This window comes from Diadema antillarum, unplaced genomic scaffold (assembly GCF_040938485.1).
Source record: "Diadema antillarum isolate AM-2024a unplaced genomic scaffold, OU_Dant_1.0 seq00001679_RagTag, whole genome shotgun sequence".
Lineage (NCBI taxonomy): Eukaryota > Metazoa > Echinodermata > Echinoidea > Diadematoida > Diadematidae > Diadema > Diadema antillarum.
This window is the reverse complement of record NW_027272374.1, coordinates 41,356-64,197: the sequence shown is the minus strand read 5'-3', so window position 1 is coordinate 64,197 and position 22,842 is coordinate 41,356. Positions and strand designations below refer to the sequence as shown.

Genomic DNA, 22,842 nt, shown 5'->3' with positions numbered 1-22,842 from the left:
TGTATATGAGGCATATTATGCATTACTGTATACGCTGTTATTTTCACATACAGATATTTTCGCAAAAGAGGAGAGCATAGACATTTTCGCGAGATGTTGTTTTCGTGAACTGACACCACCGCTAACATTAATATACTATTAACAGAGTGCATGGAGACATTTTCATGTGTTGTTAATTTTGTGATCCAACTGTGACTCGCGTAAATTAAGCCCTTGCGAAAATAACAGCTTTTACAGTATTAGCCTCACAAGACAGCAGTGCAAAGCATATTAAAGAGCTAATTTACAAATGCATTTCAAGATTTGCACCAAAGCCTTCTTGTAACTCAGACAGTCTGCACCGCTTTGATACATGGATATACATGTAAAGAGTGCATTTCGAATATTTCTAATGCATATTGCCAGATACGATACATGTAAACGTAGTACCACATGTGGGATGAAATGCACCATCAAGAGCTGTTAGAACACTCACAAGTTTAATGTTCATACACACACAATAATAAGTATTCTTAATACACGTATGTGACCCTGCACCACAAAACTAACAAATAGTCGCAAGACATTAAATTTTAGTCAAGGGCAGATTCTAGAAGAGCAGACTAAGCTTTAAAATGATGTATAACTCTGTTTGAATGGACTCTCATAACCAATCTGAATATTGAAAAGAAAATACATACTCTGGAAAAGGTGTTTCCCGAGAAAAGAGCCTCTCGAAAATGGGGTATGTTCAAGCACTTAATTTTACCAGGCCGTGCTAGATGTACGTGAATGGGACAAAAAAACAGTAATGCACTCCACAGCAACAACAATGAAGGGATTACAAGATTAACCTGAAATTGATCATGCTCAATTAACACATTCTATCCATGACTAATAATAACTTTCAAAGCAGTAGCATAATCCTTTCAAAAGTTATTAGAGTTGAAAGTGAAGAGTGTGAGAGAGGTGTTTACGAAAATGCAAAGGGGACTATAAGACACACCTAATCACACTTTTCTATTTAAAACTAGATATATCGCTACGGCTACTGATATGCCTCCGCCATAATGCATGGTTCTCCTAATAGGTCTATAGTACAATGTCTTGACAATGTGTGATGACAGTTTCACACAATTGGCAAAATATTAAAATGACAGGTTTGACACAAATGTGCTGAATGTTCACTTTCCTAGAACTAGGTTCAATTGGATGAATGATTGAAATGTCAGAGTGCAGGTATTTGGGGAACTGATGATTTTTACTTGACTTTTGACCCTTGTATAAGTTTATGCATTGAGTAATTTTCAAGGTATTGAGAAAAAGTATAATTTCAGTATCAAATGGGAAAATAGCATTATCTAAACCTGGCCTTTGACCTTTGACCTCACAGTTCCAAAGAGAATCACTGTTAGGTTGAACATGCATAAATATGTAAGTTTCATGATGATACCTTGAGTTACTTTCGAGATATGGAGGAAAAAGTGCAATTTAGCACTTTCACTTGACCTTTTACCTTTTGACCTTTGACCTTTTGGCAAGAAACTTCCCCAAAAATATATATTGGGTAATACATGCCATACATCAAGTTAAAAAAAAAAAAACCTTCAGCCTATTGCATTTTAAGGAAAGTAGTGATATTTTGAGGAGTTGACCTTGACCTTTGACCCCTGACCTTTGACCCATGACCCCAACTTCCCTAGATAATCACTGCCCATCGGTACAAGCATATATACTAAGTTCCATGAAGATACCTTGAACCATTTGCGAGATATGGAGAAAAACATGAAATTTCAATTTTTTTTCCACAAAATAAACCTGTGACCTTTGACCTTTGACCCTGTGACCCTAAAATCCACACAAAGTATTATCCCCCAAGGATATACCTTCATATCAAGTTTGATGTAAAACCACCACACGGTTCTTGAGATATCGACAAAAACAAAACGGGACGGACGGACGTACGGACGGACGGACGGACGGACGACCCGAAAACATAATGCCTCCGGCCACTTCGTTGCGGAGGCATAAAAATGCTTAAACCACAATTCCCAAACTTTACCATAATGTAGAAGATGTCTTGCTCTTTCAAAAAAATATGAAAAACTCAAGATTGACTAGGCTGACCCATCTCACCTATTTTGAGTCCTCACGCAATATGAAAAACTCAAGATTGACTAGGCTGACCCATCTCACCTATTTTGAGTCCTCACGCAAAATCAGTGCATGCAACTTTTTGTTCGTTTTATGACGCATGGTCACATAATGGTGAAGGCTCGTTTTAGAGGAATAATAATATTAACTGGCCTCATTTTTTTAACTTAATTCTACAAACATATCTCTGGCTGACATCAGGAGGCTCTTGTAACCATGAGGACTTTCATATGAAGTGTGGTAAAATAAGCCTCTTATGAGACACCTGAAATCTATCACAACAGTCAGTTTTCAAGATGTACAGATATCACAACATAACTCTGCGATATATCACTTGCATACAGGTTAACAGCCCTCTCCAATCAACGCTCCATGAATGTTCACATCAATTCAACAGCAATGAATTTTAAAGACTATTTCTTCTTAGTGATTTTTATTTTTCTCACTATGAACTTTATAGTTCCAAAGTTGTGGGTAATATCTTTCTCTCACAAGCACTATGAATTTGCACAAAAATTCTCTTGTAAATGTCATAAAACATCAAAACTTTCTGGGGTGAAAGTTCGGATCACACTGTAGCCACAGATGGCAGTCCCTGACTCCGAAACACAGAATGCTTCTTCAGGACACGGCAACCTCCACCGTGCTCAGGTTGCACTCTGGTAGGACTCGTATCTGGCACGCCTTGCTCCTGTAGTAGACCTGGCTGTCTCGGAATGGCAAGATGGTGGGCTTCCTGTCAGAGGAGTTGCTATGGTGATGAGATGCCTGGTTGTTTGCATTGGTTGTGTTCGCTTCAGCCAAGGGTTTCCCATCTGTGGTTACAAAGTGGGGAAGAAATCGGGTATGAATATTGTGAAATATTACAATATCATGATAAGACAAACAATGAATGTCACTTCCGACACAAAAAAAATAAATGAATTTTTAAAAATTTATCAAATACTTCAGACATTTCATTATGCAATGGATGTGTAGCAGTTCTAACAAACACCATCTAACTTTACACTGCAAGGAATATAGCGAAGGTAATGTCAGGTTTACATATGTTTATAGCTTAAAAGCCTTTGACATACCAAAGGCATCTCTCATCTCCCCCAGATTTGGCTGTCAACACCTCCCCTGCCCCTCCCCTGCCCCTCCCCTGCCCCTCCACTGCCCCTCCTCCTGAACCTGCCCCTTTCCCCCCCCCCCCCCCATGCCACTGGGCACATTATAAGCCCATACGATGATGTGTGCACCAATTCTACTCAATAGGGAATTTATCTAGTCCTTTCCTGCATAATTTGAGCAGACCCTTATACAATGACTGCAAGATAATCTATTATTTCATCTGTTGTTTGTTTGTTTGTTTTGTTTTTTAGTGGTTTTTTTTTTTTTTTTGGGGGGGGGTTATGGAACACTACAGAACAGGATCCACAATCTTCCACTAAAAAAGGTTGGAACGTAATCACTATGGCACTGATCATTGATAAGATAAGAATAAATAAGCATTCTACCTTTCAGATGTTCTTTACTTTACAACTGCAGATTAATAAGGGCCATTTGTTTACACATGTTAGACACTGTAAATTCACTGTTATGAAGACTAGGCTAATAATAAAATTTCTTTACCATGCACACAAAAGTTAGGAAAAGTTTAATCTTTCATACCTTTGATCTCTGAAATTGAAATTGAAATCTCATTATTGGTTCACGTTTTCAGTCATGATGAAATTCACTACTAAAGTTTTGGTCACAATTTACCAACACTACAGTCTTGATTTCGCTAAACAATGAATGGACAGACATGAAAAATACACAAGGCACATGAGCTGCAGAGTCAGCTTACCCTTTGCTTGTACACCAGTCATGTACTGGCTTAACCTGATGGCAGGCATGGGCAGAAAACCAGCCACCAGCGGGATGACCTCTAGTGTCACCTCTGTGATCTCTGACCCTTTGGTTGGCATGGTAACGACACCAGTGCTGCGCCCACAGACGGCCCACATGCCTCCGTCCGTGTCAATCTCGTACATGAGAGAGGACACACTCTGGACTGTGGGCGTGAGTGGGGTATTTGTGGGCGTGTCCCCAGATGAGTTTGCCATGGCAACTGCGGTAGGCGTGTCCAGTATCTTGATTGTGACATCAAGGGAGCAGAGGGTGCCTGCTTTGCAGAGCTCCTCCTTCGGGGGAGGTTTGATGATCGATGTGATCTCAAACAGAGTCTGTGGTATAACGATAATGAGGTCAAGTGGAAAAGGGTTAGGGAAGCACATTGCAGTATTGATATCAAGCGGCCAGTATACCATTGGATGTGAATAATTCCCATTTTGCACTCAGCATCTGGATATTGATTGACTCCAGTTATGCGCCACTACATCGGCTAAAATAACAGGCACAACATCATGTAAAATGTTTCATTTCCAAGACACTACACAACAACTGTTTCGCTTGCTTGTTTTGCAATAATGAAATTGCCCTTTAACTGATGGTTGAATGAATAAAGTCAGGTTCAGCAATCATATGTAGATACCACAATCTCTTGGTCGTCATGACATTTCATTTCCATAAAAAATACAGCTTAAGCTAATTTTTGTTCAGAATTCTAACCCAAGTTTGTTCCTCACCATATCTTGCAGGCACATACCAATACATGCACACACAAACACACATACACACGAAATACTAGCATTCACGTGATCTGAAACACTTATTCAGTTTCATCATGCATCTTCAATAATTTGCTATGTGTGGTTGCTGTATGCAGTATAAAGTTTGAAATGCAAACACCGTCACTTTGTCTTCCTGTTTCATATCAACAAAGTAGACTTCAAAGGTGCTTGCACGTTCATTCAGTTTACATACCCACACATAATCAATGTCTGATTGTGGATGTGTATATCATTTTTTCTTCTTTTTTTTTTTGCAAGAGGGCAAAAATCATCATCAATGAACTATAACAAGTATCAGAAAAACTTCATAAATGCAAAAACAGAAGTTGCTTTTTTGAGATATGCAATTACAATTAAGACTTATAAACAAGATCAGCAACACAGAGAATCTGATTCCTTCTATCGTACAAAGTCAAATGCAGAGTAGGCCTATATACCTGGTAGTTCTCGATGTCAAAGTCGTAGAAGCTTGTTCTATTTTGAGTGGAGTCGTCGTGAATGTCTGCACTCTCCGCATCCAGATTCAGATCGAGTGGCCTGTAGGTGACTGAGAACTGTAGACTAGTCATATCCAAGGGCCAGGATTCCGAGCAGGATTTGGCCTCCCATAAGTATGACACTGTCTTCCCCGGTTGGAGTGGCTGGTTACCAAGAAAAAGTAACAAATTTAGCCAATAATGCTTATATTGAACGAGGAAAGAAATTATTAATGCCGAGAGGTGAAGATGTGCTGTGGCTGATTCATTATCGATTGTAACTCTCTGTACAAATCTATTTGTAGGATCACAACTCCTGATCTACATTTTTACAAACATATCAGAAAAAGTTACAAGTAGAACTTTCACCTGTCATTTACCGCTTTCCAGGCAGCAAAACTACCATCAGGTTAACCCTGGTTGCTGGCAGTGACACAGTGGGTGATATCAAGTTCGGTGCTAGTGCTAGTGCTAGTGCTAGTGCTAGTGCTAGCCCCCGAATAACAGCGTTAAATCGAGCTCCAACACCGACGGTCAGATTAACGATGCGATACCGATCAAAATTATCGATCACCAGCACTAGGTGTTGGCATCACAACACCGCGATCTCCGCAGGAATTGCGCGACGAAAAAAGTGATTGTGCGTGATTACAGTCAAATATTAATAGATGTAGCCAAAATTGCTTAGTTTTAGGGACATAGTGAGGAAGACAGATTGAAATGCCACAAATTTCATCCACTCCCCAAAATACAACTATCTTAATTTTGCTCCCAGGCTCAGATTTATGAAGCCATGTCGAGAGTGTTCGTGTACGTTACATGGGCGACCACTGCATTAGCATAGACTTTGCACGTAAAACGTGCATCTATTATGGACGTGAATATGAGTCTCGCACGGCAACGCTAACACCAGCACCGAACTTGAAATGACGAAAATGTTAATCCCTAGGGGCTAGTGTTAGTCAATGGCGAAAAAGCACGTAAATCGCTAACACAATCGGCGGAGCTCGGTTCAGCAGACGACATTCAACACCAAGCCCAGCACCAGCAACCGGAAATACGTCATGATTTTGAGGTCAACTCCCAACACCGACGCAATTTCAAGTTCGGTTTTATCGCCGCTGCTAGTGCTGAGATAGCACTAGCACTAGCACTAGCACCAAACTTGAAATCACCCAGTGAACTTGGAAGAAATGCCTAGGGCCCGCAATTCCAGCATTCTTATGTTATGTGGTCCAAGATGGACAAGGGAATCGGAGCATTTGTCTCAAGGTCACTGTGTTACCATGTCAAACCTATGTTAAATACTGAGAAATTCATAACTCCATCAATGAGTAGAAATTAACATTCCAGAAACTGACAGATGACAAAGGCACAGTTTGGTGTGAACTCTACACATCATACAATCATCTGCAAATGAGATTTAAATGGGCAGTGAGAACTCAACTGATATAAATATTTCCACCTTCTTTCAATGTATGTGTACTCACAATAGACGTAAAGCGAAATGAAGGTGTCAGCGTCAGTGACCTTTCTCCTCTGACTTCAAGTGACCCACTATTGAGTTCAAATGAAGGACGACCGCAGCTCTGCACAGACACCTGCAGAAATTTCCTAGTAATATTAAAACAAGAGATTGCTCCATGTCAAGTGTAAATCCATATCTCTATGTTACGGGCAACTCCCATTATCACAAAGTCCTCTAGGCCCCCATTTTTCTTTCTTTATATCAGAATTTCATTACAGACAAAGAATAAACTATATGAAGACATATATATGCTAATTTTGGGACCTGAATTCTTACTTTATTGTAACAAGAAGTTCGTTATAACCATGTTTCATTATAAAGGGAGTGCACTGCAAACAAAAACTAAATATTTGTGATGTGCTCTTGTTACTTCTGTGACTATCATCTTTCTTCGAGAGCATTGCTTTATGATAAGATTTCAAATACTGCTTCTAGATCTCTGATTACTCATTTTGGTACAGGTGAATGGTATTTAAGCCAGTGTAATATCACTGCATTTGTTCACTCAAAACTTCCTGTCAGAAGACAAATGAATTCTCACAACATAGAAAAGTAAATACAATAACAAAAACAACACTACACGTTGTATCTGTTCAATGAAGGGCTTTTCCCCTCTGCTGCACAGTGATGCTCCTTATTTGCAATGCATTCCAAAATTGGTGTTCCCCTTCCTCTTTTTGTGACTTCTTTACCAATACTGTAAAAGTGGAAATTTTTGCGGTGTTGAAATTTTCGCGCATTTCGCGCAACCAGAAACTAGCGCGAAAATAAAAGCACGTGAATATTTTTGCTTGCCATATGTTCCTGTGCGTGATGTCTTGATTCCGCGGAATTAAAAACACGCGAAAGTCTTCTCACCCGGCCAAGCGCGAAAAATTAGTCGCGCGAAAATATCCACTTTTACAGTACATTGCTGTTGGGAGACAAAACCTCATAAATCAAAGATGTCAAATGTTCAGGAGAGCAAAAAGACATGGCACTATAACAAATGGGATCAACTTTTCTTTGACATGCTGTAGTGGCTTCCTTGAGGGGTGAGACAGCTAGGATTTGGACAGAATATCTTATTACTGATTACTTGATGTTTGGTTTAAAAAATAAGGGATTTTCATCAAAATTTGACAAACAAGGTTTTGTCACCCCAGCAACAATACATACTTTATATACAGATGCTGTTTGATCAGTCATACCTACTTTCAGTGACAAATTTCCATCAGGAAGCTTTGGACCTACATGTTATGCTCCCATTTTCTATCAAAACAAGCCTCTGGGTCCACTTCAGTTCCTCAAATTTGAGATTCAAGGTTTTGTCATCACAGCGACAATATGCACTTTATATACAGATACCCTTTAATCAGTAATATCTATCAGTGATGAATTCTCATTAGGAAACTTTGGACCCACATGGTATGTGCTTATTTATCAAAACAAACACTTTACAGTTCCTTATGGACTCTGGTCAAACATTTAAAAATCAAACATGCTTCAAATTGTATCACACATAGGGCTTCCTCCTTGTCATATCTGAGATGTCCCTGATTTGTCAGTGAGAAAAAAAAATATTTGTGACATTTGACTTTGCATTTCTGTTTTAGTGATTGTGACTCCTATTTCAAAATGATTATCTATGTCTTCAACTGCCCTGGCAATAAGAGGAAGTTCTCTTTTTTCCCCTCTAAACATAACTTTGTATTTTACGGTATGTATACATAATTTATTATACATAATTTATCTTTATTACTTTGTTGACTATCATTTATTTTTCATACTTTGTAATGTATGTATGCTTATGATTGAATTCCTGATTTACTTTGTGTTATGTTTTGTTAGAAGAAACATGAGAATGAAAAAATAAATGAATGAATGAATGAATGAATGAATGAATGAATGAATGAATGAATGAATGGGGGAAACATGGAATGCTGCTTGTTCATATTTGTTGTACAGCTACATCCTTGTATGTAGTGCATGTCTTTATGCACATAAATATACCAGTCAGTGTGAATGCCTGTGCATTCATACAGATATGCATATACTGAACATCTTAACTCTTCAAAGTCAAACCAACAAAACAGTGCAATAGATAAGGTAAAAGTATATACTGTACTTGACTTTTGTTCTTTTGTTTGTTTGTACTTGCACTACCATAAACTGAAAATAAAGAGCCCACTCACCTCTGCCCAGCAGTGTAAATCTTGTGGTGGAATGTGAAAGGATTGCTGAATTCCAGGGTCGTCATTACAGTCTCTGACCATGGACACTCCACAGAGAACTGTACAGAGAAATGCATTCCCAAAATGGATCAGAACATAGTGAAATACATACTTTGTATCGTAATGCTAAGGAGACATTGCTTAATGCAAGAATTAATAAGGGCTGCGATAAAAGGGACACTGGGAGGAGATCATACCATTTTTTTAATTAAAAAGTTGGTTCGTTATGCTTCTATGTTTACACTTAAATGTACTGTGTTAAAAACGAGGAATGTTCGTACGCATTTTAATTTCGCGAGAGCCAAGATTGAAAATTAAAATGCACATGAAAGTTCTTGTCTCCACTATAAGCATTGAATGTTACAGGCAACTCGCAAAAATTTCATGCTGTGGAAAAGGACTTCAGCTCCGAAATATGCCGCGAAAAATATCGTGTTTTACAGTAAATATGCAATAGGGAGATTTGTGGAGAGTACCGTATGTCAAAAAAAAAAAATACGATGGGAGCTCTGCAATGATATCTTTAAGAATAGTGAATCAATCTAAATACAAATTCAGGGTATGAAAATATAACTCATTTCCTACATCTCACAGAAAACCCCATTTGATATGCTTCAGTGGTCAAAGAGAAATGAGGAATTTTGTAGACGATGTCAGGAATCTCTTCCCTGCAAGTTTTGTCTATTGTATTCATACACAAGAGCATCAAAGTGCTAAACTTGGAAGAATTAGACTCATGACATGCTTTACAACAATCCACATTTCTCTGTGACCGCTTAACCAAATTGAATGGGGGTTTCTGTAAAATAGAGCTAAGATGTTATATTTTAAGACCTTGAAGTAGCATATAGACAGTTTAGTCATATTGGGCATTATCAATGCGAAAATCTGATTGTAATTTTTTGGGTGACATACTGTACTTTACCTGAATGTTTTCCTTCTCTTCTCTCTCTGCAGCCGTATATCGACCCATCTCGGCCACGATGCAAACCTTCAGGGCGATCTCACTGTAGCTTTTAACATCTCGCAGGAACCGAATGCTCCCTCCCTCCGGGGAAGACTCCACCTCGTACTCCTCCTTCTTGGAGGGGAGGATGCCGAGCGCAGCAGGCGTGGTGATGGCCAGGGAGGTTCCCGTGGCGACAGGGGAGTGGCCGGTGGTGAGGCTGAGGTTGACAACTTGTGGAATGCCAGACAGGAGACCTGGGCAAGACGATAGAATATCACAGGAAAGACAATATAAGTTTTGCCTGCCGCATTCTGTAGATCTGTAGAAACAGCAGCATACACCTCGTATGTTTACATGCAAGTCATGATTAACTTCACAAAGTATGACCCAACTAGAAATTTATCGGAATACATGGTGTATTCCGCCTTGCCTACCTACAGGTACACCACACATCAAAGAAATGAAATAAGCCTAACCCATCTCTGGGTCCCATCCTATTCCACCGTAGCAAGTTGCAAAAAAAAAAAAAGGATGAAAAGTTGAAGTTTCCTTCATTAAATCAATACAACAATTGAGTCTGGGTCATACATGTTCATACCAGACAACTTTTACAAATTGTTCTGTTTCATGAAGACATAGACCCACAAAGGGCAATGTTCTTGAAGGACACAAGATACAAGATGAAAAATGTTCCTGAAATAGTTGAAATGGTCAAAAATATAAAAAAGAGACATAAAATATACTTTCCCAAGATGAGGAGCATACATGTAGCCCAGAAGAGATTTAGGGGACATATTACTTACCAGACTTGGAGGATATGGACAGTTGCGCTTCTTTGCTGAACACTTCGATCTCCAGACAGTCTTCAATGTTGGCCAGAAACTCTGCGTTGTTGATCTTGAAGACGAGCTGCCGAACCTGGAACGTACCATTCTCTGCCGACTTGACATGGCAAGGGACAAAAGCAGACATCACAATAAGCCAGTTCATAGTTCCACTTTGCGCATGAGCAGAAACAAGGTCATTCGGACCAACAGGAATAATGGTTTTTAAATTCACTGGGATAAGCATCTGTAATGTAATGATTATTCACGAGATACTCATAAATGCTGCTTGCCAGCACATCCACCTGACAGCAAAAGTGGTATTTGGCAATATCAAAAGAAAGAGATTGTCAATACATTCAATGCAAAATTATGAAATGGACGCTTTCCCAAGTGTAAATTGACGGATCGTTCTGCTCATCTGGTCAACGCAACTCTATTCTTTGTTTGAACAGGATTGTGAATCCCATAAATTGTTATGTAAAGCTTATGCTTTATGTCACTCTAAAACGAGTTAAGAAGTGAAAATAAAACCTTTGAATTAAATTAAGTGCCCCTAACCGACTGAGAGAAAAGAAAGGTCATTCGTACCAATGCGCCCATGAGCTAACTCCGAACTAGCTTATTGATGAGACAGTGTTTAAGATGCCCTTTGTGCCTACCACTCCAGCCAATACATTACATTTACCAAGACTTTCACTGCTGTAGATCTATCAAACCTCTCTGACCTTTCAACCTTCAAAGTCTGACCTCTGACCTTTCAAAAGTGACCTCTGAACTTTCATTGCAGGTCTGGTACTGTTCTCTCCTAGAAACATCTATTACTGTGAATCTTGTTCTTTAAAACCTCATGGATCACTCGAGGTGCAAACTTGAATAGATACACATACTTGCACAATTACACTTCTGTTCATTCTATGATCTCAGGAAATGGAGGGGGAGGAATTATTGCAGGGTATTTATCACACACAAGTATCCTCAGACAGATTAAAGTATACTGTATACACTGTTATTTTCGCGTACAGATATTTTCGCGAATGACGAGGTCACAGACATTTTTGCGATATGTTGTTTTCGCGAATTGACGCCGACGCTTACGTTTTAAATGCTCTATCAACAAAGCGCATGGAGGCATTCTTGCGTGTTGTTAAATTTGCGATCCAACTGTGATTCGCGAAATTCGCAAAAATTAAATACTCGCGAAAACAACAGCTTATACAGAATGTTCATTGGCTCTCCACGTAGCAGCTTTACCTTGAATTCAAACTCTACAACGTTCCTCCCTGGTTGCATCTCCACATGCTCCAACATCAGCGACCTGGAGCACGTCTCCTTGACAACCACATCCTTGGTCCTGCCGAGGGAGGAGGAGCTATCCTGCCTCTGCAGCACGGCTTGGGCGTTGCGGCAGATCAGAGTGCTCAGCTCAACTGAAGATATGAATGATCATGAGAGGTACAATGATGTATGAGCAGCGCATAACTACATACACAAAACAGGATCATCTGACAAAAGGACAACATTTAGATAATTCTGTCACCGTCTGAAGATTTACTTTTGTTGAATTCCTGTTTGTTAAATGATGTTCTACTTTGAGGTGTTTTGTTCTATATATGATGTGAAATGTGTAATTCAGCTTCCTTTCCTGAAAAGAAATATCAGTGTGTCAGGCAGAATATTTTCTTCATCAATATCAGCTTTAAAATCAATGTTATCTACTGTTTCTACTGGAAAAGCACAGGAAGCAGACTCGGCTCATTATCTTTCTTTTTTGCTTGTGATAAGAACTGACAGAAATTACAACTGCTAATTGATGGATGATGAATATATCATAAAGTGCCATAATTTGAGGCAAGATATATTAGAACTAAACTGACACTTTGATAATTGATAAAGAGAAAATTTGAATTTACTGTCAACTTCTCCAGCCATCTTGACCTCGGATTGGAAGTCAGGGGTCACACCAACTCCGCCCTTCTCCCTGACCCTTGACACGGCCTCCAGGTTCCTCAGTCTCTGCAGGCTGTCCTGGGAGGGGCTCTTCTCCATCCCCATTGGCTGGCCGTCTGTAGCCACACCCCCTGCCATGGACTGATCATGCAGCTGAAGAGTGATCAGGTCCACGGTGATTGGTGCAGGGAGATGTGAGGTGAAGGTGACTTTGATGCAGACGGCCTCCTCCTTGCCGACATGACCATCAGCAGGGTCGACAGAAAGGGCTGGCAAGGCGCATATCGTGTCCAGTGGAATGAGAGACTTGCTGTCCCCTGCAAAACATACAACATTCAGCCTCATCAGATACTGTACACACTGATGATTTCACTAATGGCACTTGATAAGACATTTTTATTTTGCACTTATTGGTCTTCAGGTTAACATGATTATTCGAAAACACACACACACACACACATACACAAACATTCAAAAATTTGACTTCTCAAACAACCCGTTATGTTAAAACATTGCAAGAAATTAGATTAAATCTCATCTCAAATCTCATCTCAAATGAGATTAAATCTCATAAAGTAAAAAGTACCAGTATTCCAAGGATTTGAGCAAGGGGCCTGATAGCATGGACTTGGGACTCTTTGACTTGTAGTCACTTGATATTGCAACATTGATGTGCTGGCCTGGGACAGTATATGGGGGGAATATTGTATTTATCATTTTGATCAATATTTTTTCATGATTATTTTGGCAATTGAGAGTCTAAATTTGGAAAATTCATGATAATAAAATGGCAGCAAAAATGTCAGTGTATCCAGTACCAGGGGGGTGTTTCACAAAGCTGTTCTTAAAGTTAAGAAGGACTTAAGTGCGACTGGTGATCAGTTACTGTGCTGAATTTTTGAGATTCTGATACTTATAGCACACAAGAACTGATCACCAGTCGCACTTAAGTCCTTCTTAACTTTAAGAACAGCTTTGTGAAACACCCCCCTGGTGTTAATTTTTTTTTCTATTAAAACATATAAGACAACAAGTCGCATTTCAATATCATTCGAACAATGTGAATGAATACAGCTGTATAGAAGTGGCATATCGTTGAGAATCTGAATGAACCAAATCATATCACAGCTGTAACCACTGAAATTTGTGAAGTCACCAAATGGTATTCTTATCTTAGCCACACTGTTGCATTGCAATGTAAATGATATCAATTGGTTTGGGGTGGGTTATGTTGTCGGGGGGGGGGGGGGGGGGGGGAAGGTGGTTGTTTCTGGGCAGGGCCAGATGATTTGAATAGTTCACACTTTTTTTCCCTAAAAATCCCTAAAATCCCTTGTGACCAGTAACGAGGAGTTCAAGAATATGTGTTCAACAGCCAATAAATAAAACTTTTAATACCTGCATCTTCGCTCTGTTCGACCTCAGAGGTGAGGCGTTTCATTTCCTCATAATAGGCCTGTCGCTCACTTTCTGGTAGGAGGGCTTCTGCAGCTATCTGACAGCACAGCTTCAGGTATGTGGGACTAAGAGTCAAGGAATCCAATATGTTGCACCAACAGTAACACCCCATACACTGATCTGACCATTGGTCTGACTTTCATTACATTTTCCTCAAAGTTTACTCATACCATTGCCGCACCAGTTCAAATCAATGCACACAATTTGGTGACATAATGAAAGCATGCATTTAATCTTTAATGGTATGAAGATTAATTTTGGTCCAGATCGTTGAATGGTTTGGCTCCCCTCCCCCCCCCCCCCCAAATGAAAGAAAATGGGGGGGGGGGGGGGGGGGTGGACCCTATCACTCTCCAAGAATTCCAGACGGAGATTCTTCCCACCTAAAGGGGAGGGCAGAAGGGTGTACATTCTACATTGACTCTTGACACCAATCCACTTCCTCCCCTGCATTGCATTATCACATGCAGAGCAATGGTAAGTGACAAAACATATACATGAATGGACGGAACTCTGATCAAAACAGCAGTTCAGGTGGGAAAGCCTTAAAGGGTTAAAACAGCAAAGGATATTTTTCTTTGTTGTCCAGTTTCTTGTGACACTCGGCCAGGTCCTTCCTGGTGGAGGCTACCAGCCAAGGCCACGCCTCCTTCTCATAGATCCTGAGGGCATCGGAGAGGAAGGTCTCCGCTTTGTGTAGCTCTCCCGTTTTCCTGCACCATGAGAAAAGAGATATGGAGTGGCAACATGACAGGGCATAGCTCCTAATTCTGCCTCCATCCTTTTTTCTTTTTTCTTTTTTTCTTTTGAACGAGGTTCAATGATACCATATATGTCATACACAACTGGGATTCTATTTGCATCAAAGCTAATTTTATTACGAACTTTATCATTTGTTCCACTGAAGCACTATTCATTCTGCAATGTTCTAATAGATATACAACATCACAGACAGCACTGAACCATCTTTCACTTCTTCCCTCCTCCCCTAGCCAATTACTTCATTGGTGACTTACATTCACAGTAACTGACAACAACTACACTAATATTATTTGCATCCACCACACTGCTGCATATCACTTGTGAAATATTTTTAATTAATGAAGTTGTGTTCCCTCTACACTCATTCTCCAAAAGACAGATACACTCACTGGGTAATTTCAAGTTCGGTGCTAGTGCTAGTGCTAGCGCTATCTCAGCACTAGCACCGGTGCTGAAACCGAACTTGAAATCATGTCGGTGTTGGGAGTTGACCTCAAAATTATGACATATTTCCGGTAGTTGGTGCTGGGCTCGGTGTTGAATGTCATCTGCTGAACCGAGCTCCGCTGTTTGTATTAGCGATTTACATGCTTTTTCCCCACTGACTAACACTAGCCCCTAGGGATTACTAGTATCATTTTTTTTCATTTCAAGTTCGGTGCTGGTGTTAGTGTTGCCGTGTGAGACCCGTATTCACATCCATAATAGATGCACGTTTTACATGCAAAGTCTATGCTAATGCAGTGGTCGCCCACGTAAAGAACATGAACACTCCAGACATGGCTTTATATATCTGAGCCTGGGAGCAAAATTAAGATAATTGTATTTTGGGGAATGGATGCAATTTGTGGCATTTTAATCCATCTTCCTCACTATGTGTAGTGACTTAAACTAAGCAGTTTTGGCTACATCTTTTAATATTTGACTGTAATCACGCGCCATCACTTTTTTTGTCCCGCAATTCCCGCAGAGCTCGCAGTGCTGTGATTCCAATACCTAGTGCTGGTGATCGATAATTTTGATCAGTATCGCCTCGTTAATCTGACCGTCAGTTTTGGAACTCGATTTAACGCTGTTATTTGGGAGCTAGCACTAGCACTAGCACTAGCACCGAACTTGAAATCACCCACTGTCACAAGTAGCACAACAATATGAAATCTTGAATATTTCTTGCCAATTGCAGCATGAGTTGCACACACTGCCAGTCACCACATTTCTAAGGCTGATATGCACTGCACCTGCTTGCCACTGTCTAAAAACCTTCCGGACAGTTTATGTAGATGCAGCGTACTTACATGTAGAACTTGGCCAGGTCTTGGCCGATCAGCCTCGCTGAGCGCATCCGTCCAATGTGCTTGAAGGTTCCCATGGCAAGCTCAGACAGTTCCTGGATTGTAATTACAACAAGCAGAACAGTACAAAACAAGATTATTTCCCAGTAAGTCACTGTGTGCTGTCAGCATTGTGTTTTGAGGGCATTGAATATGCACAAATATGCCAGGGCAATAGTTCTTCTGCTGCTGTCTTGTTCATATTCATAATTGTGAAATACCAAAGTATATCCTTTCTCTTGCAATGATCACTTTGGGCATTAGGCAGTCTGTTCTTGTAAAAGTCCCTTGTCTATACATCTTCCACTGTAAATATTCTCCATTCAATGTGATGCTAGAATATTGGGAGGCATATTCCCATATAGTTAACTAGAGAAGCACTCTGAGAGCGCAGACCTCCGCCAAGCACGCAGCTCATTTCCACCACTGATTAATTGTTCTTCCACAGAGATCAGTGATTTCCACCCATAGGCTACGTACTTATGGCATTGTGTGCTGAAAGCCGCCCGTTTTCCCGATATAGAAGCCTTTGTTACGTCATAAACCCTCAGCTGCAGGGCGTGCCTCGCCCTAGCAGAAACTTGAGCACGCACTTTAGTGCGCGCATGCAAACCTCAAATATGCGCAGCCTGAACTCCCAAGTTCATTGACCCTACCTGCCAAAATATAAAAATCCTTCATAAATTCCCAAAAAATTATCGGATCACTACCAAAAGTTAATTGTTTGTTACTTGTGCCATTCTCAACCTTTTCTGCAAGTTTCATCCATATCCGTTGACTACTTTTTGAGTTATTTTGCACACGGACAAACTAACTAACAAACTAACGGTAACGAAAACATAACCTCCCCCCTTGGCGGAGGTAACAATAGATGATGTATGGTCATTGGATGCCATTCTAGTTGTCAAACTTCCAATTAAGCAAAATATTAAGGAATCCAATGGATTGAACAAAGTTTCCAACTTTTGTCATATTTTGAAGAAAAAAAAAGTGACTGCCTGACAAGACATGGTTCTTGTTGGTGTTGAAATTGTTAATGCTTTAATTGATGTCAAAATTTCAGTCAAACTATATCATTAGTCCCAGTAACCCTATGCTGGGAGACTCCACACTTATGCAGCCAACATCATCTGGGCCTTGTTGCAAAAAATCATGATAACTTTGAAATTGATGGTAACTCTGAAATCAAGGGCAACCATTGCAAACTTCTCAGCTTTGATTGACTATAGAATGGTGATGCTACGGAAGTTACCATAGATTGCTGTGTTACCATTAAAGGTCCTGTTTACCTTTGGGAGCAGTGATTTGAAAAATGTTAAAGATATCGCATTTGATGCATATGTGTAGGTCAGTTGTATCACAAAACATCCTACCATATCATATTTTTGCAATAAAGCCTAAAATATAAGGAGATATCACTATTTTTCTCAATAAACGAAATCTGTAGACGGAGGAAACATTTTTATCATAACTATGATCACATTTTGTATACTTCACAATACTTAACATTGATTATATGGGTGCAAATTTTTACATGGTTGTTTCTATCCCTAGCTCTCATTTCAAAACTATTTTGAAGCACTAATGCTGGATTTTTGTTTCTGCTGCAAATGGTAAATTATGCCTTTAATTGTAAAGTTACCATAGTTTCATGCAACATGGGGCAAGATTCTCACTCACCAGGTAGTGCTTGGTGAAGGCTTCCTGGGAGCTGAGAGCCTCCCGCAGCATCTGGTTGGGGCTGTTCTCCCTGGCGCCAATCTCCGCTGTCTGCCCCATCCCAGACAGGAGGTCCACCACCGAGTTCAGCTGCTCCGATGTCGGTCCAGCAGTGTCTGGCATCAGGCCGGCCAGCAGGCCCAACTCGTGCAACTATGGGGTGAAGGAGTGACAAGTTATCGTGCATATTCGAGCACAGGTGGCAGGCTATCGCGCCTACAAGTGTGCAGTTGAAGTAGTCGTGACTAACAGACGGTAACCTACACGTGTACTTTTACAGAGCCTTACAAAATTCCAAATTTACTTTCTTTTACAACTGCACGACGGTATCATGATTGTATGCTGAATATTTCAATTTAAACAGACAAAGCGTTGAATGGTGCAAACTGCAATGATTTCTTATATTCCCTTCCTGTCCTGTTGCTGATCATAAGGTGATAATGATGTGAAAAACAAGCAATCTAATAACGGGAACAAGAAAAAGTTCAATGACAATAATTTGAACCTCATATGCTGCTGATGATTGCTGTCTTCATCATCATCTTTATTTCTATTATCAATATTGTTAAATACAAAACCACAAAAATATTCAGGTGACGATGCGCTTCAGTTCAGTTCATTCATTTTCACTTGATACAAACATGATCACAGAATACATTGCAGAATACAGAACACATTAATACCCCCATTCCACAGAGATTTTCTTTCATCTGTTGCTCATCGGAAGCAAAATTTACCTCTTCTGACCACCCACCAAAGTGTATTGGATCACGGTCTTATGAATCTGACTTGCGTTGGTCGACTATCAGGTCAGTATCAGACATGTCGGGCAGTGATCCAATGAGGCAAGATCGTCCGATGAAGATCATGCGCCACACATCTGACACTCACCTGATAGTCGACCAACCAAGTCAGATTCATCAGACTGCCATCCGATACACTTCGGTGGGTGGCCGGAAGCAACAAACTTTGCTTCCGAGGAGTGACCAATGAGAAAAAAAAAAATCTGTGGAATGGGGGTATAACACAGTACGGTAATGTACCTACTTGACTGAAGACTAGACAAAAACCAAAAGCAGCAATCATAACATGATATCGCAATAAATCTTGGGGGAAACTTGGGTAAACATCACACAGACTGGCTGCGCTCGGGGGAAACTCGGGTAAACATCACGCAGAATGGCTGCGGTAAACCGACCTTCTTCTGTGCGTAGAGCCAGAGGCTGGCCGTGTAATGCGAGTAGGTGTTGATGTGGGCGGCGTCGCTGCTCCTCTCGCACTTCTGCAGCACCTCCAGACAGCTCAGGAATACCCAGCATGCAATGCTCCCCTCTGGCATGCTCACCTGCAGCACAGAAAAGACAACATCCCTTACGTAATCAAAAGGGTTGCACGAAGCAAAATTTCTGCAGTTTGATGTACGGCATGGTGTATGATATTTAATGCTAAATCACCTCAAGAATCTTAAATCCTCATCAAGTCGCGCATCAGGTTTGATATACCAAATGTGCCACCATAGAGGTCACTTTGAACAAATATACACACACTCACACACACACACACACACAAATTTCTATCAGTTTTCTTAGAAGCCATGCAGTCAGTTCATTGCATCAAAGTCTAGGGCACTGATTCCACTCTTGGTATCTAAGGGCCCACAATAAAATGCACAAACATACTATAATTCCAAACAAAATCGTAAAACTTCTGGTCTGAGCCACAAGTCAAGTTTTGGATCCCCCCGCCCCTCTAGGGAACAACTTCTGAAACCTCATGGACAGGGGGGCAAAAGATGCAAGCACTATAACTCTTGATTACCTCAAGAATCTTCAGCTCCTGGACACAGTTGTGCATGAAGTTCTGAGCTCGATAGGCCACTTCCCAGGGTCTCTTGAGCAGGAAGAGCAGGGCAGCCTGGCGAGAAAACAGGTAGTTCCTGACGTCCAGCAGGGTGGGCTTGCCCCTCTCCAGGAGCTCCCGCTTGTCCATGTTGACTGGCTTGGAGAGGTTCAGGCCGTCCCAGCAGTGGCACGGGGCCTGAAAGTCCGACAGCCACTTTGGAGTTGCTGCACGAAAGTTGTGGGGGAGGGGGAAGAGTTATAAAAAAGGGACAGAAAGGGACAGAAAAAGGGACACATTAAGTGTTGTGGATTTACTTGTTACATCTATAAAATTTAAAATACCTGGTAACAAGTTAGTATGCATTAGTTGTTGCTATAGTGGGCAAGCCTTGGACTGCTAGGAAGCATATTCATCATAAAGGTATACATAAGATTCTCATGTATTCACAGACCAGTCTACAACATGGAAAAGAAAGCATTAAAACTGGTACATGTATTGAGACTTGGATCCAACATAAATTGTACAGCGCACTCCCACTATAGCAAACAAAATTTTAACAAAATTTTAGATACAGCAAAGTAAAATCTGGGCCAAAGATAATAATCTAGATATCTTTATATAGTTTATTTTTTTTATTATAATGAAATTTCGATAAAATGATGATGGAAGAAAATTGCTGGTCCCGAGCAATAACTTCATTATAACAACAGGAATCGCCTGTAGCTCCCTTAACTGAAAACACTATCATGCCCCAACAGGACTGTGCAAACCAATATCTCAAAATTTCAAAGATTTGCGGAGCAGACGACTGAATCTGACTCTCACCTCCAGCACTTGAGTTGATGATGAACTGGGAGAAGAGGGCATCCAGTTCATCGTACTGGACGAGTGCATCCTCAAACTGTCTCAGTGTCTCAAACATAAACGCAAGTTCTTCCTGCACAAAACAGCAAGGTATCACAAAATGAGACAGAGTACAGTGCACTTACTCTAGTTTTGATAATACAGTCCCACCTCAGTTATCTGGCCCCCTCTCATTTAGAACTCTCTATCATCTGGACGTGTTCACGCCATAAAGATGCAAAAAAAAAGGTGATTTCAAACTCAACTGAACCTCCTGTAAAACTCCCAAGATTTGCCCATGATATTCCCATTAGAAATATGTTCTGACTTTTACATCTCAATGTTTCAATTTCCATAAATACATTAATACAGGCTACAATTTTAAGTAGACTGGAATAGACTACATAAAAGTTACAACGTATGCTATGTGTAACTACTTAGCTACCACTGGGTTGTCTATTTCTATAAACATTTCTATGCGCATTGACATTGTTTCTCCCACAACTGGCCAAACAGCTTATCTGGACAGGTGCCAGTCCTAACATGGCTGGATAACGGAAGTCGGACTGAAATGATGATACTATCATACTTTGATATCATGCAATTCAACACAATTATTGGTTCTCAAAGCACTTAACAAACAAAAGTGTGATACATATTCACATTCAAATAACAGTTACAATTTAATACAATTTAGATATGGTTACATTTGAAAATAAAACCATTTAACATGAAAGTAGTTCTGAAACATTTAGCTGAAGTGCAACAACAGGTTCGATATACTGATACCTTCAGAATATGTTACAGTAATAAGATACACAGAAAGGCAGATATTTCTATGAAGTATTTTCAACTTTACAAAGCTCTACAAAAAATCCTGTGGAATTCTACTCTCAGCGATTCATCTTGGGGAAAGAAAGACACAGTTAGCTTAAATCTAGTCCATAGATTAACCCAAACTGTGCTTTGTTCACCAACTGGCACTTGTGCTGGAGTGCTGCATTAGTCCAATGGCATAGATATCTGGAAACTAATTGCTAACCAGCAGAGATGATCTCATCCCCCCCCCCCCCAATCCTTATTGTGTCACCACAGCCTCCCTGTTGGAATGAGACACATTACTACACCACAGCAGATTATTTTAAAACTAGGTCAAATTTGGATGGATTACAGAGTGCTGATGAAAAAGCTTGACAAATTAACCCATTCCATACTGAATTCTGAAATATCCACAGACTTTAATAATACACAGGCCACCAGATTCAAACAGGGAATGGCTTAAACTATGTGCCCAAGCACATAAAGGGTTTATGCGCTTTTCTCACCATTCCTCTCATTACTTGTTATTGTAAAACCAGAAATATTTGCGGCATAAAACTTTTGCTTATTGGAGCTGACAGCCTTTTTTAAGGTATGACAGCCTTTGTTGCGAATTGCCACTGGTGTTCAATGCATTACGTCGACAAAATCTTATATTTGCGATTTACTTTTGTGAATCTTGGCTCCTCGTAAATTTCATGAAAGTTTTATGCATGCGAAAATTTCTGGTTTTACAGTATATCACAGTGGTGGATCCAGGGGTGTGCACCAGGCAAGCGCCCCCCTTTAATTTTTTCTTACAACAAAAGAAATGAAAAGAAAAGCTTGTGGCCCCCCCCCCCCCCCCCCAATGATTTAATTTTTTATTGTAGTGGCACCAGAAAATTGCACTGAAGCCCTTTTTTTTTTTTTCTTTTTTTGCTTGTCAGCCTGTGACACTCGGAAGTGGCACGAAAAAAGGCACAGGAGACCTTTTTTTTTTCTTTTCTTTTTTTTTTTGCTTGTCAGCTAATCAAATCCAGGGCCCCGTCTTATAAAGCCTTCAAATCGATCACAAGTCCCAAAATCAATCGCAACTTGCATTGCAGCACACACAAAACTTGTGATTGATTTCTATCACAAGTCTTTATAAGACAGGCCCCAGAAGTGTTTTTGTGCCCCGCCCCCTTATGGAATTCCTGGATCGCCCCTATATTAAGCCCCCGTTCCACTATCACGATTTGGACCCCGATCTGTCCCGATCTAGCAGATCGGGAGAGAGCGGCAAAAGCGTACGGGGATCGGAAGCATCGTAGCAGCAGCGTGTGGAGGTCGGGGTTGGAGCGGGCAGTTTTTCAG

General features: G+C 40.4%; 1 protein-coding gene across 1 annotated transcript in view; it reads right to left on the bottom strand.

Moving 5' to 3' along the window:
* Positions 1–2,017: 2,017 nt before the first annotated feature.
* Positions 2,018–22,842, bottom strand: part of LOC139711648 (trafficking protein particle complex subunit 10-like) — a 29,567-nt gene continuing 8,742 nt past the window's right edge. The window contains exons 6-21 of the mRNA XM_071623509.1: positions 20,668–20,779; positions 19,819–20,066; positions 19,199–19,345; positions 17,962–18,153; positions 16,246–16,337; positions 14,761–14,901; positions 14,129–14,247; positions 12,694–13,047; positions 12,035–12,210; positions 10,760–10,898; positions 9,933–10,210; positions 8,969–9,066; positions 6,757–6,880; positions 5,228–5,431; positions 3,965–4,343; positions 2,018–2,948 (exon numbers count right to left, since the gene is read on the bottom strand). Coding sequence (XP_071479610.1) covers positions 2,755–2,948; positions 3,965–4,343; positions 5,228–5,431; positions 6,757–6,880; positions 8,969–9,066; positions 9,933–10,210; positions 10,760–10,898; positions 12,035–12,210; positions 12,694–13,047; positions 14,129–14,247; positions 14,761–14,901; positions 16,246–16,337; positions 17,962–18,153; positions 19,199–19,345; positions 19,819–20,066; positions 20,668–20,779 — 2,997 coding nt within the window. The 3' untranslated portion in view covers positions 2,018–2,754. The remainder of the gene's footprint in view (positions 2,949–3,964; positions 4,344–5,227; positions 5,432–6,756; positions 6,881–8,968; positions 9,067–9,932; positions 10,211–10,759; positions 10,899–12,034; positions 12,211–12,693; positions 13,048–14,128; positions 14,248–14,760; positions 14,902–16,245; positions 16,338–17,961; positions 18,154–19,198; positions 19,346–19,818; positions 20,067–20,667; positions 20,780–22,842) is intronic.